This window comes from Ursus americanus, chromosome 17 (assembly GCF_024610735.1).
Source record: "Ursus americanus isolate L20-20 chromosome 17, mUrsAme1.1.p, whole genome shotgun sequence".
NCBI classification, from domain to species: domain Eukaryota; kingdom Metazoa; phylum Chordata; class Mammalia; order Carnivora; family Ursidae; genus Ursus; species Ursus americanus.
Genome location: NC_142143.1, coordinates 13,610,487 through 13,633,037, shown reverse-complemented (window position 1 = coordinate 13,633,037; position 22,551 = coordinate 13,610,487). Strand labels below are relative to the sequence as shown.

General features: G+C 47.5%; 1 protein-coding gene across 2 annotated transcripts in view; it reads right to left on the bottom strand.

Annotated features, from left to right (window-relative positions):
• The window catches only part of LARGE1 (LARGE xylosyl- and glucuronyltransferase 1), a 513,664-nt gene that overhangs the window by 200,387 nt on the left and 290,726 nt on the right, over positions 1–22,551 (bottom strand). For both annotated transcript variants that reach the window (XM_045779979.2, XM_045779980.2), the window contains exon 6: positions 19,389–19,560. In XM_045779979.2, coding sequence (XP_045635935.1) covers positions 19,389–19,560 — 172 coding nt within the window. The remainder of the gene's footprint in view (positions 1–19,388; positions 19,561–22,551) is intronic.

The window sequence follows — 22,551 nt, the reverse complement described above, 5'->3', positions numbered from 1 at the left end:
CCCCATCAATTTACCGAGCCCAGTGCTGAGTGTTATACCAGCTGCTAGGAACAGAGAGACGAATAAAACCTGATTCCTGCCTGGGAAGAAAGGTAAATGAGACGTATGGAGTCCCCTACTATGTGCAGCGACCGTGCCTGACGCAGCCACACACGCTAGCTCATTTAAGTGGAAGTCGGCCAGATGAGAGGGAAACGGCCTCAATGAGATCCCCATGGCCCCTTCCAGCACACACGGCTTCTAGAAAATGAGTTTATGATCGCCTCTCTGATTACTGGCAGCTTTGCTGAATTTCAGAATGCTTAATCCAGAGTTAAAAGGCAACGTCCAAGAACGTCCAGTCCCATGTTCTTGAAACTACGGTTTGCCCCACATGAGGGAGTTGCAAAAATAATTTAGCAGGTTTCAATGAGCATTTTAAAAACTAAAATACACCAAATCGACTAGGAGAGAAATATAAAAATTCACTGACCATGGTTAAGGACTGTTTTGTGAAGGCAGTGTTTAGTTACACAGCTGTGTGTCTGGATGTTTGTATATATGCATGTATATAGATGTACACGCACACCCCCCCCCACATTTTCTTTTGGACTGTAATGCACAACGTATTCCTTACTGTGGGATACAGCCAAAGAGGTATGAAGAGTATTGACGGTCCTCCATCTCTACTTAGATACAAAGAGCAGGGAAGGCGGGGCAACGGACTTCCGCCAGCTCTGTTAACAAAAGGCCTGGCAGGTGAACTCCCCAGCCCACGGACATCTGCTTCACACTCACTCCACCGCCATCCCGGTAGGAAGCCCACTGGCTCCTGAGTGAGCCCAATGGGGGAAGTGACCTGCTCGAGTGTATCTTGTTCTGTACCTAGGCTGTCCTGACCAACTTACATGGAAAAACCTTTAAATAGTCTCCAGTGGGACTTCCTTCTGATTGTCACAATCAAGATCTGATTATCAGAAATGGTCTAATTAAAGCCCCTGAACTCCTATGATGTGGAGTCCTGAGGAACAAATGACAGGCTTTGATGTTCTTCTGACCTGGGATAAAATTCCCACGTCTGCCACGTGCTGGCTAGGGGACCTCAGGTCGGTCAGCTGACTGTGGCACTGGGCCTGGGGTAGGGGTGGGGGTGGGGCATCCCTTCAATCCTGGGAGAGCCTGCATGAAATACAAGCTCAGTAAACCTGAACACCTCCCGCCTTCCATTCCCCTTCTCTTTCTACGAATATTTGCAGAGATGTTAAAAAATAACCCCATGCCAAGTACAACTAATGAGTCAAGAACAACAGCTGCTGAGAAAGTGGCATTTCTCCTCCTTAGGCAAAAGCCACAGAGCCACGTGATCCTTCGTTCCGCAGCTGGGGCGCCGTCTGCCAGGGCCTCGCCAAGTCCCCCCGGCACTGGGTACCAGCTCAGAGTTTGGAGTTGACCACGTGCCAAGCCCAGCTCGGCTGTGTGTGCTCGATCCCACAACCAGCCCCATCCTGACCTTTTCTGGTATTTATGATGTCGGATTGGATTTTGATCACTGTTTGAGCTCTTGACACAAAATAAACAGGTTGGCACTCTTCCCTGGGAGGCATGAGTGCCAGGCTTCTAAGCCTGTCTCCAAACACGACCCTGCCTCGCCACCCCCACGACAGAACAGCCAAGACGCGACGTCTCCTTCGTCGCGGTAGCCAGCAGAGCTCAGGTCTGGAACTTTCAGGAGCTAAATCTCCACTCTAGTGGCACGTTCGCCTTACATAAAGAGCTTGTAAAAATAGGACGGTCCAGCGCCTAGACCAGAGATTCCGACTTGGTTGTTCTGGGGCAGGCCTGGCAGCACTCCTCCTAGACAGCTCCCCAGATGACTCCAACCTGAAGCCACTGCTGAAGACAACTGCACATGGGAGAAGCGGTCCTTCAGCCGGCCCCTGCGAACCGGTGCAGAAGGCGCCCGGTTTTCACACGGGGAATGCACAGCAGAGAGAGGTGAGCTCGTGCAAGATCGCGCAGCCGGGGCTGGGCCTACAACACAGGGCTGTCCGACTACCGGCAGCTGAGACATTGCACTGTGATGCTAAGTTCACCAACAGACATCCGCACGGGAGCAGCCTCGGGGCCACAGCCTTCCTATGCTCCAGAGAGAGGGCGAGCATTTTGCTCTTCTCCGGAATACCAAAAAACAGCTGGAAACGGCCCAAGAATCCAAAACAGAAGGCCCGCATTGCCAAATAATAACACAGACGAACCACAGGCTACCAGGAAGCGTAAACAAATGACACGGCACATCACTCAGGAAAATGGTTGCAATACGTAGTTAAGAGGGAAAAAAAAATAGTATGCAAACAGTAGCAGTACAATATGATCCCAATTTTATTAAAAAAATAAACATATTTTATATGCACAGAGAAGTGTGTGGAAGGAAATATACTACCATGTTAACAACTGAACTCGTAGGCAGTGGGAACACAGGAGTTTTATTTCCTTTGTGCCACTACAGAGGAGCATTGCTTTATTCATAGCGCATACGTATAAAGTGGATCAGTCTAGCGAACCTGAATGATGCCCACGACAGAGCAGTCTGTTCTTGAAAGGACCTAGTAAATTCTTGTTTTTGCCTCTGGAGATGAAGCTCTTTCACTAGTACAATAATGCCCAGAGGGCGTCTTTATGCTGCCTGCCCCCTGTCCTGACTGGAATTCTCTTCTTACTGTTCTACAAAGAAAACATATTTTCTTCCTCAAAATTAAAAAAAAAAAATAGACCTGAAATCATGGGCATCAGTGTGTCTCAAAAAACCAAAGTCAGAGAAACAAACGTGAGGGATGAGCACCTACTGTGTGCGGCTATGGAAAAGGACCAACGGGTATCCAAAAGCCCACCGTCCACCACGAGTGCTTCCACACCTCTCCTGCAGACAGAGGCCAGAACCTAGCTTGCGTCTGGAAGCCCACTGCCCAGAGATTCTCGCTGGGCTGAGCCAGCAGCAAGTCACCATTTGCTCCAGAAGATCTAAATCCCCGTGGGAACCCTACTTTGGGGCTAGCGTCATTCCCCTCACTCGGACTCCACTCCTGTCTTAGCTTGTGTCAAGCCTGCCTTGAACCTCAGTGCTTCAAGTCCCCTCGGAGACTCCAAGGCATTTGTGATTTCCTCCTTTATAGAAGCAGACAACAGAAAAAAGAGTATTATAGAGTCCGTGGAGCCACAGAGGCAGAAGACCTAATTTTGTTTATTCAAGAACTAATTTTTTAGCGTCTACTAGGCATGGATTGGGACAGACCTTGAAGACCGTCCCTACAGGACTTGCTGGCAGCTAACTGCAAGGTGTGAGGTCAAGAGAGGCATAGAAGTGACTCCTACTTTCAACGATTCTGCCTCTGCCTCTGGCCGTGTGAATGTATGTAGGATTCACAGACCTGAAAAGCACTGAGATTATCCAGGCAAACCCATTCCTTTCACAGATTCATTTCTGTACCAGGCACTCAAAAAATACTTATTAAACAGATATCCTTGGATCAGAAAGGTACAGTCACCTGCCTAAGGCTAGGAATGACAAAACAGAGACCTGTATCCTGGTCAAGTCCTCTTACAACTTCATCTCACAAACTAAAGACCTTCTGGACCTTTACCTTTGCAACAGAAAGCACTGAATCAGTTCACGGTCTCTTAACATCCTTCCAGGTCCTGTTTTTGGCGTGTGTGCACGTGGGCAAAGCTTCCTGCTTCCATACAAGACTGGAAAGAAAATTCATCTTTCAACATGTCACCTTTCCACTTTGACAAATACTGATTTATTTTTTAATTGATGTCCCAGGAAGGCACACACCTAATCTGCTTGAATGATGACACAGTTAATTAGGCCAAACAAGGAAGAATGCCCAGGACAGAGCCCAAGCTGGAGGCACTACTTACTATGAGCTGTGGCCAATTTCCCAGGGAAGAGTAATTTGTAAAAGGAAAGATCAAGGAGATATTCAGCTAGGTCAAACTTTTAATTTAGGTCACATTCGAGGACAAACAGGCTCCAAAAATCTACCTTTTCCATCTAGACAGAATAATCTTCTAAAATGCTAAAGAAAATCTGCTCATGTACCAACAATTTACAATGTCTATTATAGGCCAGTCCTGGTCACTGAGGAAGACCCTTGTCTAAGACAAGAAAACAGTGGTGGGGACTTGCGGGAAAGAAGTTAAAAAAGAATTCTTTATGTGGAATGGGTTTTATTGGCCAGTGTGCTTCTTAAGACTGTAAATGACAGAAATTTAAGCTGACTTAAGAAATAAAAAAAAGGGGAAATCTGTTTCAGGCATGACTGGAGCTTGGGACTATAATGCAATGTAATCTGGAATCTGTCTCTTTTCAGGCTCTCCGATCTGCTTTCACGCTCAGAGAAGCTGTACAGGAAAGAGGTACCACAGCCAGCCAGAGACTGCTCTCTTTAAAAATGCCTGCTTGCTAAGTGGGCCCTTGGCTGGCACGTGTGAACCTAGGTTCCAAGAAGGTTCCCACTCTTCCCTGGTAAGAATGGCCCACTGTATAAACTGTGCAAACATGAGGGTTTATGATGTTTTCCTTCTGGGAGTCTGGAATTTTGGTATGTGCTAGTAGAGGTTGCCTATGTGACAAGCCTCCAGTAAAGATCCTATGTACTGAATTTCTAATGAGCTTTCCTGGTTGAGAGCATTTCATACCTGTTGCCACAACTCACTGCTGGAGGAATGAAGCATGCCCTGGATGACCTCACTCAGAAAGGACTCTGGAAGCCTAAGCCGAGTTACTTCTGGACTTCACCCATGCACCTTTTCCTCTGCTGATTTTGCTTTATGGTTTTTTATTTGCTGAAGTTAGTCATAACCATGAGTATGACTCATGCTGAGTCCTGCAAGTCATGGAATGTTGGGGTGGTCTCGAGGACCCCCAGACACAGTGGCAAAGTAACTGAAGGAGTTTCCGGTCTCATCTCACAGTTTAGTAACTGGAGTGGAAAATCTTTCCCAGAAGTTCCAGGAAAAATCCTTGGCCTGGTGCTTATTAGTTCTGACTCGTTCGGCATGGGGCACATAAGCACCCTGAACAAATTACCATAGCCAGGGAGATGGCTGGAGTCCTGCTGGCCAGGACTGGCTCATGCCCTTACCTTGCAGCCAGGGATGGATCACCACCCTTTATGCACATCGAAAATCAATTAAGACAAGGAGAGGCAAGGTTTTCAAAAGAAAAAGAGACATTCTGCTGATGTTTATGGAAGGGGAACATGGATGCTGAGCAGGCCAACAGCACTTGTACCACAGTGGAGCACAAATGTAGTATATTATGAGGAAGAATTTGCTACACTTAAACATCGACCACCAGCACTGGCACCGGCACCACCATATCACAGGTAGAAGAGTTGATCTCATTTTCTTACCCAACACCTATGCATCCTCTTGTATTCCCACCCAATTTGCTAAACTGAGAAACAAGAGACACCTATAAATCTCTCTCTTGTACCACACTGTATCCGGACATCCATTTCTAATCGATTCCATTGTTGTATTCCATCTCCACCTTAATTCAGGCAATGATCACTTCTTAACTTGGATTACTGACATGGCCACCTAATTGGATTTTGTTTTTGGTTCTGGACCGTCCAACTCATTCCCCCACTGCAGTGCATCACCTTTTTATACTGGGGACTGACCTTGATCACTCTTCTTAGAGACCTTCAACAGACTCTCATGGTCTTCTGAAAAAGCCCTAACTCCTTGGCATGGCATGCCAACGCCAGACCCTTCATGACCTAGCTCTTGCCTACTTTTCAATTTTCCATCACATTCCCAACCCACTTCCCATGCTTGACTCTTTTCACAAATATTCCAGCCACAGGGAACCCCCGAAAGTTTAAACAACATGCCACGCTGTTTTATTTCTTCATGACTTTAACCGTACCGTTTTCCTGCCTAGAATGGCCTGTTTCCCTTTTCCTTCATGGAGGTATCCCAGCCAATTCACAAACCACTTTATCTTATGCTGTAGGTGACCTCTTTCCCAGTCCAGAAATGACCTACCCTCTCCATGGTGGCACCACTGTGCTTGGTACATGCCCACCTATATCTCTCTCCACAGTCCTTTCTTAGGAGCCTTTGCCCTTCTAATTCTCAAGTAGAGCGCCCTCTGCAGGAAGGCAGGTGTATCACCTCACTACCCTCACAGCTTAGTTCTGACAAGGAGTAGTGCTTTAATAACTTGTGGGTTTACTGACCACAAAGGAAAGAGGCGGGGATTGTGGCCCTGCCCCATACTAGTGAGATGACTTGGGTCTGTTATTTAACCTCTGTAAGTGTTGGTTTTCGCTCTTATAAAATGGGGATTGGACTATCCCTCTGTCAGGACTGTTGTGATGAACGGAGCAAATGTATATAGAGCACCCAGGTTGCAGGCACAGTCTCAACTACACCAGGCACCTTACAAAAAGGCAAGTTCCCCCCCAGAATGTAATATACTAAGGTAAGATGGGAACAGTACTCTTGACTATTGCATCATTTTTCTGTGAATCAAAAACTGTTCCAAAAGTTTAAAGTTCCCCTGAAAAATATATAATTCCCATCCCTGCCAAGCAGCCCTCCCTTCCCTCCTCCCCGCTCCCCCTAAGCCTTTCAAGGGCTGCCTCCTCTGTTTTTGAAAGCCTAGTATCACATCGTTTCAAAAATAAAAAGGCTTATTGGCTGGATTTGGGGAATCTTCTTCTTAATCTTACAAGACATTTTGCCATTGTGGGATAAAACCTGGGGCCTCCTTTGCTTTCTAAGCAGTAAAAAAGAGAGGCCCCAAATTGTCATGACCTCTTTGTCCCTGAGACCAATCAAAAGGCAAACAAAAAACCAGAAACCTGACTTCCTTTTCTAATGAAGATGGTTGTTAATGAAAAAAATATATATATATATCCTTTGCTTCTAGGGAAGCTGGTGATTTTACCTGGTCCTACGCTGGCTGACAGTGTTCCCTTAAACGGCCCCTCCATCCATCTCAATAAGGAATCAGCATACACACCTCTGTCCACTGCACTCTTCCAGATGGGCAAGCCCAGCGCACCGTGCAGAGAAGAGAACAGCTATTTGTCTTCCTTGACAGGCCACGTCCGTCCTTGTCATATATTAGATGCTGCTAATAATCTATGTATATGCATTTAGGAGGATAAAAAAATTTTTTTGTGTGTCCTTGCGGTAGTCACAAAATGACATGTGCCGACATCCTCTCTTCATGAGTGTGTAGATGAGAAGTGAGCTGGTCCCTCTTGTAATTTCAGGGGAAGATCGTAAATTTCAGTGGGTCCTAACAATCGTGGCCTTCTAGGGATACGAATGCATTGGAGTCTGGTTAATTCAATCATACTTTCCCTTGGCATCATGTACCCTTCCAGGTACGGGGGGATGAATGCATTTATTTTCTGAGAAAGGAAATTCACTACTGGCTGTTCAACGAGCTCTGCTGCCCCAGAAAGAGAGAAAATGTACAGTTCAAGCATTTCTGAGGCTTGTGCGGCGTATCAACGAGGGAAGAGAAGTCAGAAGCACATACAACAGGAGCTTAAACACAGGGCTGATTGACAAAGTCATTCAGAGGGCATATGACTGGGGGGGTCTCCATGGCGTGAACTGGTAAACAGGCTATAGAAAGCTCAGATTTTATTTCTTCTTCTGAGCCATCATTATCAACCGCCTAAAACCACCACCACCTGACGGATCCCGCACATTTCCATCAGCAATGGCGGGTCACTAAGGAAGTGGTTCTCAAAGAGAAAGATTTTGCCGCTCAGGGGACATCTGGTGATACCGGGAGATGTTTTTAGTTGTTAAAACTGGGGAGGGTGGCATCCCACACCATGGACGCCACTAAACATCCTACAATGTACAGAACCCGCCCCCACACCCAACGAAGAATGATCCAGCTCCAAATGTCAATAGCGCCGAGCTGGAGAATTCTTGCACGAAGGCAATGAATTCCAAATCACTGCTGATGTCCAGGACACTGGGGGTGGGGGGGGGGACAGGAGTGGGCCCTGGGTATGTGCGACCTGGAGAGACCCTACAGGCAATTCTGATAACCAGAAGCCGGCCTCCACCCCAGAGCTATCCTTCATGTCAGGTCCCTTTGGCCAAGATACTTGTAGAGTAAACAAGAAAAAAAATTGGCTTCCATTCTGAGCACATGATTCTAAAGCTGGGCTTTGTCTTTGTCTCCATAAATTCATTCCACAGGTATTTGCCTCTTGCTTCCTCCCACTATCTATTCTGTACCTGTCTCTATCACCCCCGCTAAGTCCCTCGTGCCTTTATTTAATCCCAACCTGCTCCCTCACCCTCCTTTCCCCCAGAATGACCAAGGACAGCCCTATCCCCTCGAGGCATCCGCCAAGCTACCTTCACCATCAAAATCTCTTTGCCCCGAGGCAGCTGTTATCAGGAAAATGAGAGAAAAGCTACCTAAATAATTCGCACTGATGGTAGGTCACCCTAAAATGTTTCCAGAAGTATCTGACTTTTTTCAAGGAAGGATGAGTTAGTCACACGAATTTCTAATGGAGTGAGCACTAGAAAACATAGCTTGTAGGTCTGGTACCAAGTAGGTGCTCAATAAATATTTACTTAATGTCTAAATGAGCAAGAAAAGACTTCTGGGAAGAGCAGCTTCCTGTAATTCTGGGTTTAATGCCTAAGCTTTTCAATATATCTTCCTGAAAATTTCGAAGTCTAAAATGTTTCTGATTCGATGACCTCCCCTTCCTCCATGCCAACAACATAAATAAAGATTTATTCCGAGGAAACGTGGTCGCTCTCCACAATGGAAGGGCCCATCAGGGGATGGTAACCATTCCAATGTGCGAGACACAAGCAAGGTGTTTACCAAAAATAGCAATGACACAAATGCTCCAGGACCCCGCGGCCCTACAATAACAGGTAATCAGAGAGTGGCCTTCTCAGACCCCCAGATCCTTCTCTTTTACTGATTCTAATCAACCTCCCAATTCAGTGTGTGCTCCTCCAGTCTACAGCCTACCCTACCCACCCTCCCTCCCTCCTCTACCACTCCAAGATAAAAGGAAAAGCTAGGAAAATAATAATAAAAATAATAACACCATATCTTCTAGATTCTAAGAGGCCACTGATTGTAGGATATATCAAAATATTTTCCAGGAGAAAAAGACCATCAGGCAAATTACTTAAGTCACATCCCAATTTCAGAAACAGTAAAATGTGAAAAAGCCTGCACTGAAGAACTGAGAGAATGTCACGAATGCCAGCAAAGCACTAGGCGGATTACACATTTTGCCTCCAAACTATTACTCCCATCGAGACTGAGCAATGGAAGTGCAAACTGGAGGGGGGAGCCGGCCTCAGACGCAGGTCCGGGGGCCCTCAACGCTCCATAGCCTGTGCTCTCCCCACTGAGACAGGCAGCTAGTGTTCTCCGGGCTGGAGAAAATCCTGACTCTTCCTCCAAGACCCTTCTCCCAGGCTGCCCTCCTCCAGGATCGGGCAGCGTGCCTTATCGCAGAGAACAAATATTGCCGCCTCTCATAGCAAGATCCTCCCTCCCTGAATCTTAGGTATGTGACCAGCTGGCTTCTTGTGATGGCAGCAAAATGACTACGATGTTAGCACCAACGGCAGCCACACACTGTCGTGCTTACTCCGTGCCAGGTACTGAGCTAACCTCTGCGTGGAACATCTCACATGGGCCGCCCGGCCATACCCTAGGAGCATTACCATCCCTACTTTAAAGGCAGGAAATGTTTGAGATGGTACCAAGGGTATAAAGAAGGTAGGAGGATGGGGAGCAGCTGGATAGGAAAGAAGGAAAGAAATACTTCCCAGCCACTTCTAGAAATCGGTCTTTCCTCCCCTTGTGAACCTCCAAGTGTCCTCCAGCTCACTCCGCAGAGCGCCTGAACCCGAGCGCATTCAGGAAAGCCACATGAGCCACATGACGACGGATGAGGGTCACGTCTGCCCAGTCAGGGGGCTCCTGGGGATGGAGCAGTGGGGCTCTCCTGCCCCAGCCACCCAGGCACGGCTGGCCTGAGAATGCACGGCTACGGGAGGCAGGGCCGGGTGTGCGCTGCACCGTCAGGGCGTGAGGTCAGGGATCCGTTCTGCTCTGCGCTCGCTCTGCTGCTCCTCCTCACTGACCAGGGCTTGCCACCTGCACCTCGCCCTCCCCTGTGTGCTTGCCGACTGTCATTAGCCTTCTGTGAGGGACAGCAAATCCTGCCACTCTCCCTTCAGGACCAGGGCCATGGGATGAGCCCCCCTGATTCTACACTAGGCGCACTGGGAAGTTCAGAAAAGGAAACTGTAATAACCCAGTGAGAACACTATTTTAATTCCCGAAAGGAAACGCCTGAAGATCCTTCCGGCTGGTCCTTTGCTGTCATATCCAGACCTGCTCAGTCATCTTCGCACGTTCAACATGGACTCCTCAGCCAGGGCTCTCCACTCCACTTCCCCAGCTCATCTCTAATCCATGTTCTTGGCTTGTCCCAAGGGCACTAGCCTGCCATAGGCCACAACATGTCTTGCTTGGACTGGAGCAGTAGCCAACCCAAAACGTACTGTCACAACTTACTTTCAAGGTTTTGGTTTCCTGCCTCACCTTTGGAATCATTCCCCGCACTGAAGCCAAAGAGGTTTTTTTTTCAAATCTGAGAATCTGAGCATACTCCATACTCCTCTACCTGAAACTCTAAGCCACCTTTGTTATTTTTTGAGAGAGAGAGAGCACACAAGCGAGCTAGTGGGGTGTGAGGGGGAGGAGTAGGGGAGAGAATCTCAAATAGATTCCACGCTAAGTGTGGAGCCCGATGCGGGGCTCGATCTTACGACCCGGAGCTGAAATCAAGAGTCAGATGCTCAACCGACTGAGCCACCCAGGCGCCCCTCTAAGCCACTTTTAATCACCTGTGGATACAACCCAGAGCTGTAATTTATAAGACCCTTCATACCTCTCTTGTCTTATTCTCTCCCCCTCCCCAAATCCCCTAGAATCATATGCTTTACTTGTTCATTTATCTGACAAATATTTACTGAGCACCTGTTATCTGCCAGGCACTGTTCCGGATGCTGGAAATGTCTCCGGAACAAGACAGACAAAGGCAGGACTGATGCATCAGCAGGAAAGACACACAATAACCCAGTGAAGCCAGGTGTGCCCAGGTACCTGGGTCCTCACGGCTGAGTGGATGGGGTGGAGCAGCCATCTTGATAAGTCCTTGCAAGCTGGACTAGAAGGTGATGGGTGCTTTAAGGAGCATGGAAAGAGCAGGGTGGGAGTGAGAGGCTGGCATCTCAGGTTACAGGATGGAAGGGAACAATCAGGGAGAAGCTCACTGAGAAGCTGAGATCTGAGCCAAGACCTGCAGGGAGCTGTGGCAGCAAGACAGAGCGATCTGGGAGCCAGCACACCCCGTGGAGGGACATCAGAGCAAAGGACCCAAGGCAGGAGCCTGCCCAGTCTATTTGAGGAGATTCAATATTTCTTTCACTGCTTGTCTGCACCATCCTCTCTGGGGACCTCGGGCCTCTGCGTGTGGCATTCCCCCTGGGAGGGGACACGGAGGCTAATGTCACCATGCCTCTTCCTTTCAGAAGCCTTTCCTGATGCCCACAACCCGCTGACTGGGGCTGCTTTCCCTGAAATGTAATTCTCCCTTTCAAGGTACTTGCCACCTTTCTTGTAACCATGTGTCCCGCTGGACCTAGAATTTGGTGGTCAAGAGCATGGGCTTGGGGGCCACTGTGGCTACAGTCTGGGCTCTGTCGTGAACTTGGCAAGATTCTTCGAGACTTTTATGAGGGCTCAATGAGAGACAGCCCAGTGCCTGACACGTGGAAAGCACGTAATAGAAATTAGTCCCAGGAGGGCAGAACTGGGTCTGCCTTACTTATGATTTCATCTCCCAGGCCTGGGGCAGGTCCAGGGCTCCAGACATAATGAGTCAACAAAAGAACGAGTGACTGAACGCACGTGGAAGGCAGAGCAATGGGGAGCAGGGGGACCGGGAGGCAGGTGGGCTTCTGTTCTCCTAACTCTCAGGAGCTGCCGGTTGAGGAACAAGAAGAAAAGAAAGATGCAGATGGTAAAGGGAATGATCACTGAGTAAGTAGTGTGCAAGGCAGTCATTTCCCGACTTAACTACCAAAATAAAGCCGATGCGGGGCGGTGATTGGCGCGTTATTCCCCCACTTTCAAAGAACAACAACAGAAAAGAGGCTCAGGGAAGTGGAAGGATTTTTCTAATATAGTGAAAGAGAGCAGATCCCCATCAAAGTTAATGGTAAAAAAAATCATTAAGAAGTCTTCATCCATTTTGCCAGGAACAGAATCCTTGGTGTTCCCCCAATGGCAAGCATTCAAAGTGGAAAATCAGCTGGGCATTAGAAGTTGAACGAAATGGTGAACACCGGTGGTGAGGAAGGAACTAACGTTATGAAGAGGAGTGCAGGAGAATGTCTGAAACCACTGTACAGATGCGAAGAAAGGCCCTAGCCTCCGCGTGGAGCACGAACACGAAACCCAAACCCCACAGAGGAGCCTCGCCCTGTCCCAGCAGAACCCCCGGGCCATCGGCACCAACAGAGCGTCACCCACACAGACGCTGGCTGTCCCAGCCATTGCAAAGCACCTCATTGGAAGCTCTGTATCTTTTAAAATCTCTGCTTTTCTTCTGCAGGGCAGGACGGCCTCTCTAGGAAGGTGGGAACAGATGAGAGGTGAGGGGTACCTTCTCCAGAGCTGGCCTGGCCAAGGAGGGCCGGCTTTATTCAGGGGTACCCCACCAGCGTGAGGCTGTGTGGGGTGGTGGTCCTCAAAGGCCATCTTTGATTCCCTGTAAGGGAGGGAGGTGCGGAGCTTCACTTGGAGGTCTGTGAAGAGAGCGAAGGAGAAGGATCGAAAGTCAAAGGGAAAGGCGCAAATGGGATAAGACGGGATAAGACAGGCTAGGAAGGAAAAGGAAAAAATAAAAAAGAGACAAGGAAGGAAAAGCGTCTACTGGGCACCAGGATCACTTTCCCAAATCCACGCTCTTGTGAGGCAGTGTCCGTGTGCTCACTCTACAGGTAAGGGAGTGCGGTGGAGAGGTTCAATGGACACCCCAAGACCGTCCTGCTGATAAGTAGACCAGCAGGGATTTGAAACCTGATGTCTTCCTTTGCAAGGCTTTTCCTACTCCCACCAGTTCCACTGACAGAGGGAGAGGAGGAGGATGGGAGGGAGGAAGGAGGGGGGAAGGAGAGAAGGGGAAGGGAGGGAGGAAGGAGAGGAGGAGAGAAGCAGGGAGAGAGGGGAGAGGAGAAGAGAAGGAAGGGAGAAGGGGAGGAGGAGCAGCCTAGGCAAGATAAGAAATAAAGATGTGACCTGGAGAAATGTTAAGAGTGTCTAAAAACTCCTTCAAGGCGAGTGATTATAATCACCAAAGTTCTGTGAATGTCTTTTCAAAAGTAGTACTTTCAAGGTGCTTCGTATTCAGCGTTTCCACACTATTTTACACTTACAGCCACCCCAGCCTCGATGGCTTTGTGGACAAGGCTGCGAGATAACGGAGCAGACACACTTTAAGGATGTCCGCCATTACCCCACAGCCTCCGCCATTACCCCACAGCCTCTGGTGGGAGTCCAAGAGGAAAACGGGACATGGGAAGAATAACACGCGCTATCTCGTGCATTCCTCACAAAGACCCTGTTGGCACTGTTCCTGGCTCCCCGAAGCCCAGAGAAGTCAGGTAACCCGTCTGTGGTCACAGAATGACCCCGATTTTGCCGCCCTTATACCGACCTCGATGAGTGCATGAGTAGAGCTCTTGGAGCTCACAGCTACTTTAAAGATGATGTTCTGGGATGTCACCAGCTGGGCCAGGATTCTGGAAACCAAAATTTTATTTCTCAGATCCTGGGAAAACCACATGTCGCCATGGCCCTGATTTCGCCTCCATAGTACTGTTCTCTGAATGCCTGTCTCGCCTTGGGCCTGCCCTCTACCCCGTTCCTGTGGTCACCTTGGCTGCTCTCGTTTATCTAACTTGGGTCTCTCCACAGAGACTCGAAGCTCCACCCTCTCCCTTCTAGGGAACACAGGTGCAGGGTAAAGGGTACTGGGTTTAGAGTCAGGTCATTGGAGTTCAAGTCCCGGTCCTACAACCTAAGAACTGAGGCGCTGGGCATGCCACATGGCCTCCCTACGTGTAAGTTCCCAGATCTTTAAAATGGAAACATTCACAATAATTACTTCCTGGGAGTGTTGTAAGGATTAAATGAGTTTCACCAGAAAGTGCTTCACAGAGTGGTTGGCACAGAGTAAGTGCTTAAAAATGTTATCTGTAATTAGTCCACGGCGAATCTATTAGTTCTTAAAAAATATCCACTGGTGTGACATAGCTGCCTACACCGTGGCATGATGGGGGTGAGCAGGGGAATGCCCCCCTGTGCTTGATACGCCCACCGGACCTATTTGGGGGCCAGGGCTTTACACTATGGCAAGAGACTCTTCCTAAAGGGAAGACATTTCTTCTCAAGAATAAAAATGCTACGTTGAACATGGCTTCTTCGAAAAGCTTCAAGTTATGGGGGTACATTTATTATTTACGCTTTCATAACAGTCCCTTCATATTATAAAATCGGATATTATTTCCAAATTTTTGTGCAGTAAAACTGCGGCACTCAGGTGGTGGGGGACTCGTGATCATGGGTCACAGCTGAACTAAGGGGCAGTCCCCCCCCAGGCCTATGCCCCCACCCCCGCCCCATCAGGAAGCCAGAGAGGCAGGAGGCAGAGCACGGATTCCACAGACGAATGGTCCAGGGCTCGGCTCTGCTACGAAGAGCTCTTCGAGCAGGGAAAGTTACTCAGCCTCTCTTAGGTCCAGTTTATGCTGTTTTTCAAACGTACAAAGCTTCCAGCTCAGTGCCTGGAACACAGGCAGTCTTTAGGAAATAGTATTTTCCCTTTGCTTTCCAAATACTAATTTCTCTGCCTCCTCCTCACCCTCTCCATATGGATGTCCAATTAGGCCTTTCAAACTTCAAGGGTCCCAAACCAAAATCCTCTTTGTGCAGTCGTGGTGCAGTCTGCCATGCCAGCTTATGCACTCTGTGCTCTCTCGCTCCCACATCCCCCAGCAGAACATCCTGATGCTTCTACATCCAAAATGTAGCCCTACCATGACGACATCTGCACCTGTGCTGATGCACCCGGGTCCCGGGGCTGCCCCGCCTCAGAAATGGTCTCCTTGCTTCCTCTTATGCTCAGATGGGCAGCCGGGATGACCCATTAAAAACATCAAACAGGTCCCATCACTCCTGCTCAAAGCTGCATAATGGCTTTCCCTCAGCACGGAAGGGAAAGGCACAATCCTCCCTCTGCCTGACAAAGGAGGCCTCCCTGATCTGGCCCACAGCCCCCCACCCATCGTGGGCTCACTCCATCCTATTGCTCAAACCTGCCAGGCCACATGGCTCCTGAAACTTCACATTTGCTGTTCCTTATGCCTAGGACACTATTCCACTTTCCCCTAGGCACCTGGCATGCCTGTTCTCTCAACTTCAGGCTTCTGCTTAAATGTCACCCTTTTCTTAGAGAGAAAGAGAGAGAGAGAGACAGCGCATGCAAGTGTGAATGGGGGTGGAGGGTAGAGGGAGCGGGAGAGAATCTTAAGTAAACTCCGCGCTGAGCATAAAGCATGACGAGGGGCTCCATCTCATGACTCTGAGGTCATGACCTGAGCTGAAATCAAGAGTCAGGACACCCAACCGACTGAGCCACCCAGGCGCCCCAGGTGTCACCTTTTTGATAAGAGCCTCCATCACCACCGTATCTGAATATTAAAACAGTGCGTGTGCACAGAGACATCCCTCATCTGCTCTCTCCAATTTCCTCCTGAGCGAGCACTGATCCCCATCGAATAGGTTACATATTTTACTTATTTATTGTCAGTCTTCTCCGCACTCAAGTAGACACTTCAAAGGGAGGGGCTGGGTTTCTCTTACTCTTGCAACATTCCCAACAGTCAGGAAACAACGTGACCACTGTGAAGCTCAGCTCCAAGACCGAATGGGTGGCTCCCACTCTAGCCCACCGTGGAGCAGCCAGTACTCCTGGCTGAGAAATCAGGGGCTCTGAAAATTCGCTGGCAGCTGCAGCTGGTGACAAGGGTGCAGACTGCTGACGTGGGGAGGGAGGCACCTGCCATTTAGGCGAAGTCCAGGCTCAGGGGGCACGCGGACATCCCCAAGAGGCACACAAAGCTGCCCACGGCCGAGGTGGAGGGTGGGTCTAAGCCCTTACTAAAAGGCTTCTTACTAGAGTCTCCATGTAAGGGATCTGGAGGAGGGGAACCTCAGAGCACCACGAAGGGTCAAGCGTATGGGTTCTGAACACAAGAGGCCCAGACAACTAGCTGTTGTAAAACAGAGAAAAATGCACAAGGCCAAACTGCATCAGTGACACTCAAAATGTTCACGGTGAAGGAAGCCAATGCAATTGGCTTTGTGAGACAGAAAACGCTCCCTTTTGCATCAGAACTTTCTAAGGGGTCTGTGCTAAGGGGCTTTCTTCCCGTTTCATGACCTGGCGACTAATCATTTCAGTTTAGAAAAAAATAATTATAGAACAACAAGAAAAAAAAAACCCTAAAAAACCAACCCTGTCCAAACCAGTGCCATATGGAGAAGAGAAGAGCTTACTTATTTTCTTTTCACCTCCATATTTTCCCAGAAAAGTTAGAGTGGGCATGGGAAAACCTCAGATGTTTGTATACTCCTTTGCTGGTGATAAGATAAAAATGTAAGGCAGTCTGCCTTGTTTGTGAGCTCCTTAAAGGCAGGTGGTGTGTTCTCGAGAGTTTTAGATAACAGCAGCATCTAATATATTCTTCTGCACAGCAGGGGCCTAACAAGTGCTAGAAATAAACCAATAAAAGAATGAACAAATAAAATGCAGCCCATTAACTCAGTTCCTTGCATTCAAGTGCCCCCATCCCCGTTCTAACCTTGACCTTGGCCCACATACTCTGCTCTGCCCCAGGATCCCAATCCTTGCACCAGCAAGCACCTTGGGAGCCTCCCCTTCTCGATGATACGGGGGGATTTAACACCACGATTATACTATTGCTGTTACTGGCTTCAGAACCCCACCAGCACTATGGCAGGTCCTAGCTGGGACAGAATAAATGGGATTTCCTAGCTACAATGCTACAATTAGTGACCGCCTGTTCCAGGAAGTTCGCTGAGTTACACCTCTCCAAGGGAGACTCGTAGCTTTAAATGCATACTGCAGGTTGCATTTCTGGGGAAACGGACTCTGATATGGAAGTCAGCATGCAGGAGGTTAATTTAGGAGGTGGTCTTGGGAAGGGCATCTGAAAAAGGAAGGTAAGGGGACTGGGTAGAGGAAGAAATCCAGCTGTGACTATGACTGGGTTCTCACAGCTGGCCCTGCAAGATCCCACATTCCCCAGGAAGGAGGCATGGCCACAGGCATGTGACTCTTCACCTGTGGCCCTACCCCAGGGGGCTGATAGCTGAGGGCCCTTTGCAGGCTGCACTCCCAGCAGCTGGAGTCGAAGTCCTTTACTCACAAAGGGGACTGTGGCCATTCACCACACACAACCACTTTGCCTCTCCAGCAAGTCAGAGCACGATGACCACACCTCCTCTGTGATGCCCTCCCAGCTGCCTTCTCTGATCCCCTCCAGGAGAGGTGGTAACTCTCATTCTTGCTCATCTCTTTATTTCCAGAGCCCAGCATACCAGCAACACCCAGTAGAGAGGCCATAAATGTCTGCTGAATAAACACATCACTGAATACTGGACATGAGTGTGAAAATGTGCATATCACAATTATTTTTTTAAAAACTGTCCCCCAAGGGCACCTGGGTGGCTCGGTCAGTTGAGCGTCTGACTCTTGACTTTAGCTCAGGTCATGATCTCAGGGTCATGGGATCTAGCTGCACGTTGGGCTTTGGGATGGGCATAGGGTCCGCCTGGGATTCTCTCTCTCCCTCTGCCATCCACCCCCTGCAGAAATGATGGGGGAAACTTGACAAGAGATGCACACAGAAGCCGACATGTATGTGCCTTCAGCTCTCAGCTGAACCCTGCATGCCTTCAAGCTTCAGTTTCTTTCTGACTTGAAGGGACAGATCCCAACATTCTATGAAGAAGAGACCAGAGCTGATACACACTCAGTTTTGCTAAATGACGTCTTTCTTAGTGTCATTATTGACATGGGTAAGGAAAATAAGTTTTGATCCTGACAAGGAAAAGAGTGTGAGGGTCAGAGTGTCTCCTCCCGTGATATGCTCAGGACTTTTTTTCCAATTAACCTAGAACTAAGAGAGCCCCCCTCCCTCTTCTGGAAAGAAGCAGCCAGAGACTAGCGTAGGTGAGGAATTTACTTTTCTGTCCATGAATGGAAACAGAAACCAACTGGAATATCCTGTGATTTATGAAAATACGGTGATTTTAAATCACTGAGTAGTATTTCACCTTCTCAGGATAAGGAGCTACAGAGAAGCAGGAGGAGAGATTTTGAACACAGAAGCCAGAATGCAATTTTAAAAAGAAAACTAAGGAATAAAGAAAAAAAAAATCTCACTCCTAAATTTATCTCTCATTGCATTTGTCTAATATAGAGAAGAATTCGTAAGAATGCAATTTTAAGGAAGACATCTGGAGGGGGGATTAAAATAAAAGCCCACGATTTGTGCTAACTTATCACTTCTCCCATGCATCCACGCCAGAGTCCAGTACGCCTACCGGGCTCACAATTCCTCACCATGTAATCTCATACACCTTGAGGCACTGACAAGAGCTACAGTAATGGCTAAGAAAAAACTAACCAGACAAGAAGAAACGTCTTACAAAGCCAAACGTATATACCTCCTTAAAGTGATAAACCACAACATTAATGAAAGCAAAAGCCATTAGAACATTTTCCAACATTATAATCAATACCCATCTCCACCACCTCAAAGGCCTTTCTCAGCAATCAAAGCATCATTTGATTAAAAAAAAAAAAAAACCAAACTGATAAATGTAGGTAAGTCAACACTCAATTATCTGGATACAAAATATACACATTTGGCATTTATCTCTCTTACAAAGCATCCTAAATCGGGCTCTTCCTACGAACACAGACATTACCTCTTCATTCACTAAAGAAACGCAAACAAGTTCCAGTTTGATTCGAACATGCTTCAAATGCCAGTAGAGTGGATACTTAACTAGATTTGTAACTCCTTGCGCATTTCAGTAAGCATGACCTCACTAAATGTGGGCCTCAGATTGAAAAAAAAAAAATACAATCAAGATCTTCCTGGCATAACGACACCTTCAAAGATAGCAGGAAAAAAGGGGCTACAATTACCTTTGAACTTGTGGAACACGGCCCACAGCTCTGCAATGTCGGTCGCAAAGGTGATATCCGTGTCAAGGACAATGACCCTCTCCAGGTTGGCAGGAAGAGTCTTGGTCAGGACAAGCTTCATCAGACCGTAAATGCCAGAGTAGTGTTTGTTGGGGATCCAGGATACTTCAGACTAGATCAGGCAGGGAAGAGGAGTAGGAAAAAAAAGAGGGGGGAAAAAAAAATCATTACATTCATTTTTTGCATAAACATTATAAATAGTGCCTGGTACATAAAAAGTATTCAATAAAAATTTGCTGAGTAAATGAATATTTTCTTAAAGATTTGTTTATGTAATTTATGGTTTGGCATGTGAAGTTTATTGGAAGAAAATGCATCTGGATCAAGGGAGAGGAAAAGCAATATTTACGAAATAACTATTATTTGCAAACGCTATGCTCAGATTTTTTTAAATAAAATTTTTATTATAGAAATTACATAGGCTCACTGGAGAAAAGAAGACTATGTTACAAAAGAATCAAAGTATACAAATTGAATCATACTCTGTTTTCTTTTTTTTTTTTTGCCAATAGTACCTAACTGTTCCAAGGTAGATTTCTTTCAATCATATTCTGTTTGTCATTAAAGATTCCTACCTTTGTGGAGTCATTCAAGCTCATGCTTATCGATTTTTTTGAGCTATAATGAAACCAATTAGTGTTGTTCTGTCTTCTGGTTCTCAAACACACGAGAAGGACTTGGTCATAAGCTACGCAACACTCTTCACTGGGGAGCAAGAGAAGAAACGTCCACAACAGTAATGAACGGCCACGGAGAGCCCCCACTGAAATCCTCCCACGATGTAAGAGGACAACCAAGGTCCCACAGGCGGGTACATTTGTCAGTGAGGCACACATCTCGGTACCACTTGGTACCCAAAGGCAAGGCTGAAAATAATACAGAATACCGGTGCGCTGAAAGCTCTCAAAGGTACAGATCATGTATGAAAGTAACGACAGTTAGGGGCCCCTTCCTAGCTGCCCCGGGGAGCTGCCATCCATCCAAGTCAAAGCACACTTATTTCCAATAACACAACACTGATAACGGAACTCTTCAGCAGAAAATGTGGCCGCCTTATTGAGATTCCAAAAAACATTCATCCCTTTTGTCCTTATAATTCCATTCTGAGGACACTGTTCTAAAAAAAAAAAAAAAAAAAAAAAAAAAAAAAAAAAAAAAAAAAACAGTCACATTTAAAAATGAAAAACAGGTTTTATTCCCAAGGATGTTCATCACCGTGTTATAAAAGAAACAGAAACAATCCATATGCCCCAAAACTGGACAGTTAATTAAAACGTGAACGTGCTTTTCTAAATCCGACAGCATACTATTTAATGGCTATGAGCAATCTAGGTTAGGATGTAAAAAAAAAAAAACAAAAAAAAAAAAACAAAAAAACTTGCACGTGATGTTCAAAGAAAAAAGGCAAGTTTTAAAATTTCTTTTGCTTAATAACCACTGCATATAATCAAACAACATGAAAACACATCCACCCAAATTTATGCTGATAAGAAATAGAAGCATGGAATCAAATTACTAATAGTGGTCACTTAGGGATGACGGGTCCCTCCTCTAGATAAGGAGACACACACACACACACACAACACACCACACACACACACACACCACACACACACCACACACACACAACACACACACCACACACCACACACACACACACCACACACACACACACCACACACACACACCACACACACACACACACACACCACACACACACAACACACACACAACACACCACACACCACACACACACACAAACACACCACACACACACACAAACACACCACACACACACACAACACACCACACACACACACAAACACACCACACACACACACACACCACACACCACACACACACACAAACACACCACACACACACACAACACACCACACACACACACACAAACACACCACACACACACACAAACACACAACACACACACACAAACACACCACACACACACACACAACACACCACACACACACAACACACCACACACACACACACACAAACACACCACACATTTATTTTACCACAACTTTCGACTTTTTAAAATGAGCAACTACTATCATTGTAAAGAAAAGCTAAGCACTGCATTCCTTTTTAAAATACCAACATCGGTGATGGTGGGAAAACAGGGACACAGACGCTGCCTTGGGAAAGCTAGGACAAAGGACCCCCGTGGTAACTCACACGATCCAGTCTGTCCCTCAAACCCACTCCGTGTTCTGCGCTCCTTTTCAGTTTACTTGAAAATACCACGTCAGCTACTCCTTATCCTTTCAATACATGTGCCATTTGGACCAGGGGGAAAAAAAGAAAAAACATAAACTGATGGACAAAACTTTTCACCACATGTCAGTCTCAGGAAAAAGACCCTTGAACTCTGTCTGTTGTCCCCGTCACCATGTTCCCTGGCAGCACGGAGGGAAAGCAGAGACAAAAGCCCAAATGCGAACCCCGGCCCCATACACGGTGTTGGTCTCTCTAGGCCTCCGTCTCCTTCCCTGTAAAAAGGAGACGACGATGCTTGCACTGCATGGTTCATGTAAGAAGCAAAGGAGATGGAAGGATCTGAGGGCTTGGTACACAAAAGACCCTCGGCACACAGAAGCTCCCACCCTTCTCCTGATTTCCCCGCGGCGAAGTGTTAAACATCAGGTTCCGGGGTCAGGCACAGGTGGATTCGGATTCTGGTGTCACTTCGTGCCATGTCACCTTGGACAAGTTCATCCAGCCTTTCTGAGTTTCTGTCGTTTATAAAAAGCAGTTAACTTCTACCGCGTGCCACATTGTATCAGTTGGGGTGTGGGTGGAAACAGCACCCTCAAACTGGGTGATCTGAGGAAGATGGGATAATAAAAGAACTACTGACTGAAGCAGATGCATAATTTAGGGCCCTGCAGCAAGGAACCGTGCGGCACCTGGGAAGACACAAGTGGATGGCCGTTATCACCCCAGACCCGACAGCTGGTGCCAGCTGCCACCGCTGGAATTTGGAGATGGTGGCCACGCGAATAAGGCACCAGGCAGGAGCCGTGAGCTTCGGGTGAGGGCCACGGCCAAAGTGTGGCAGTCTCACGGGACGGAGCAGGGA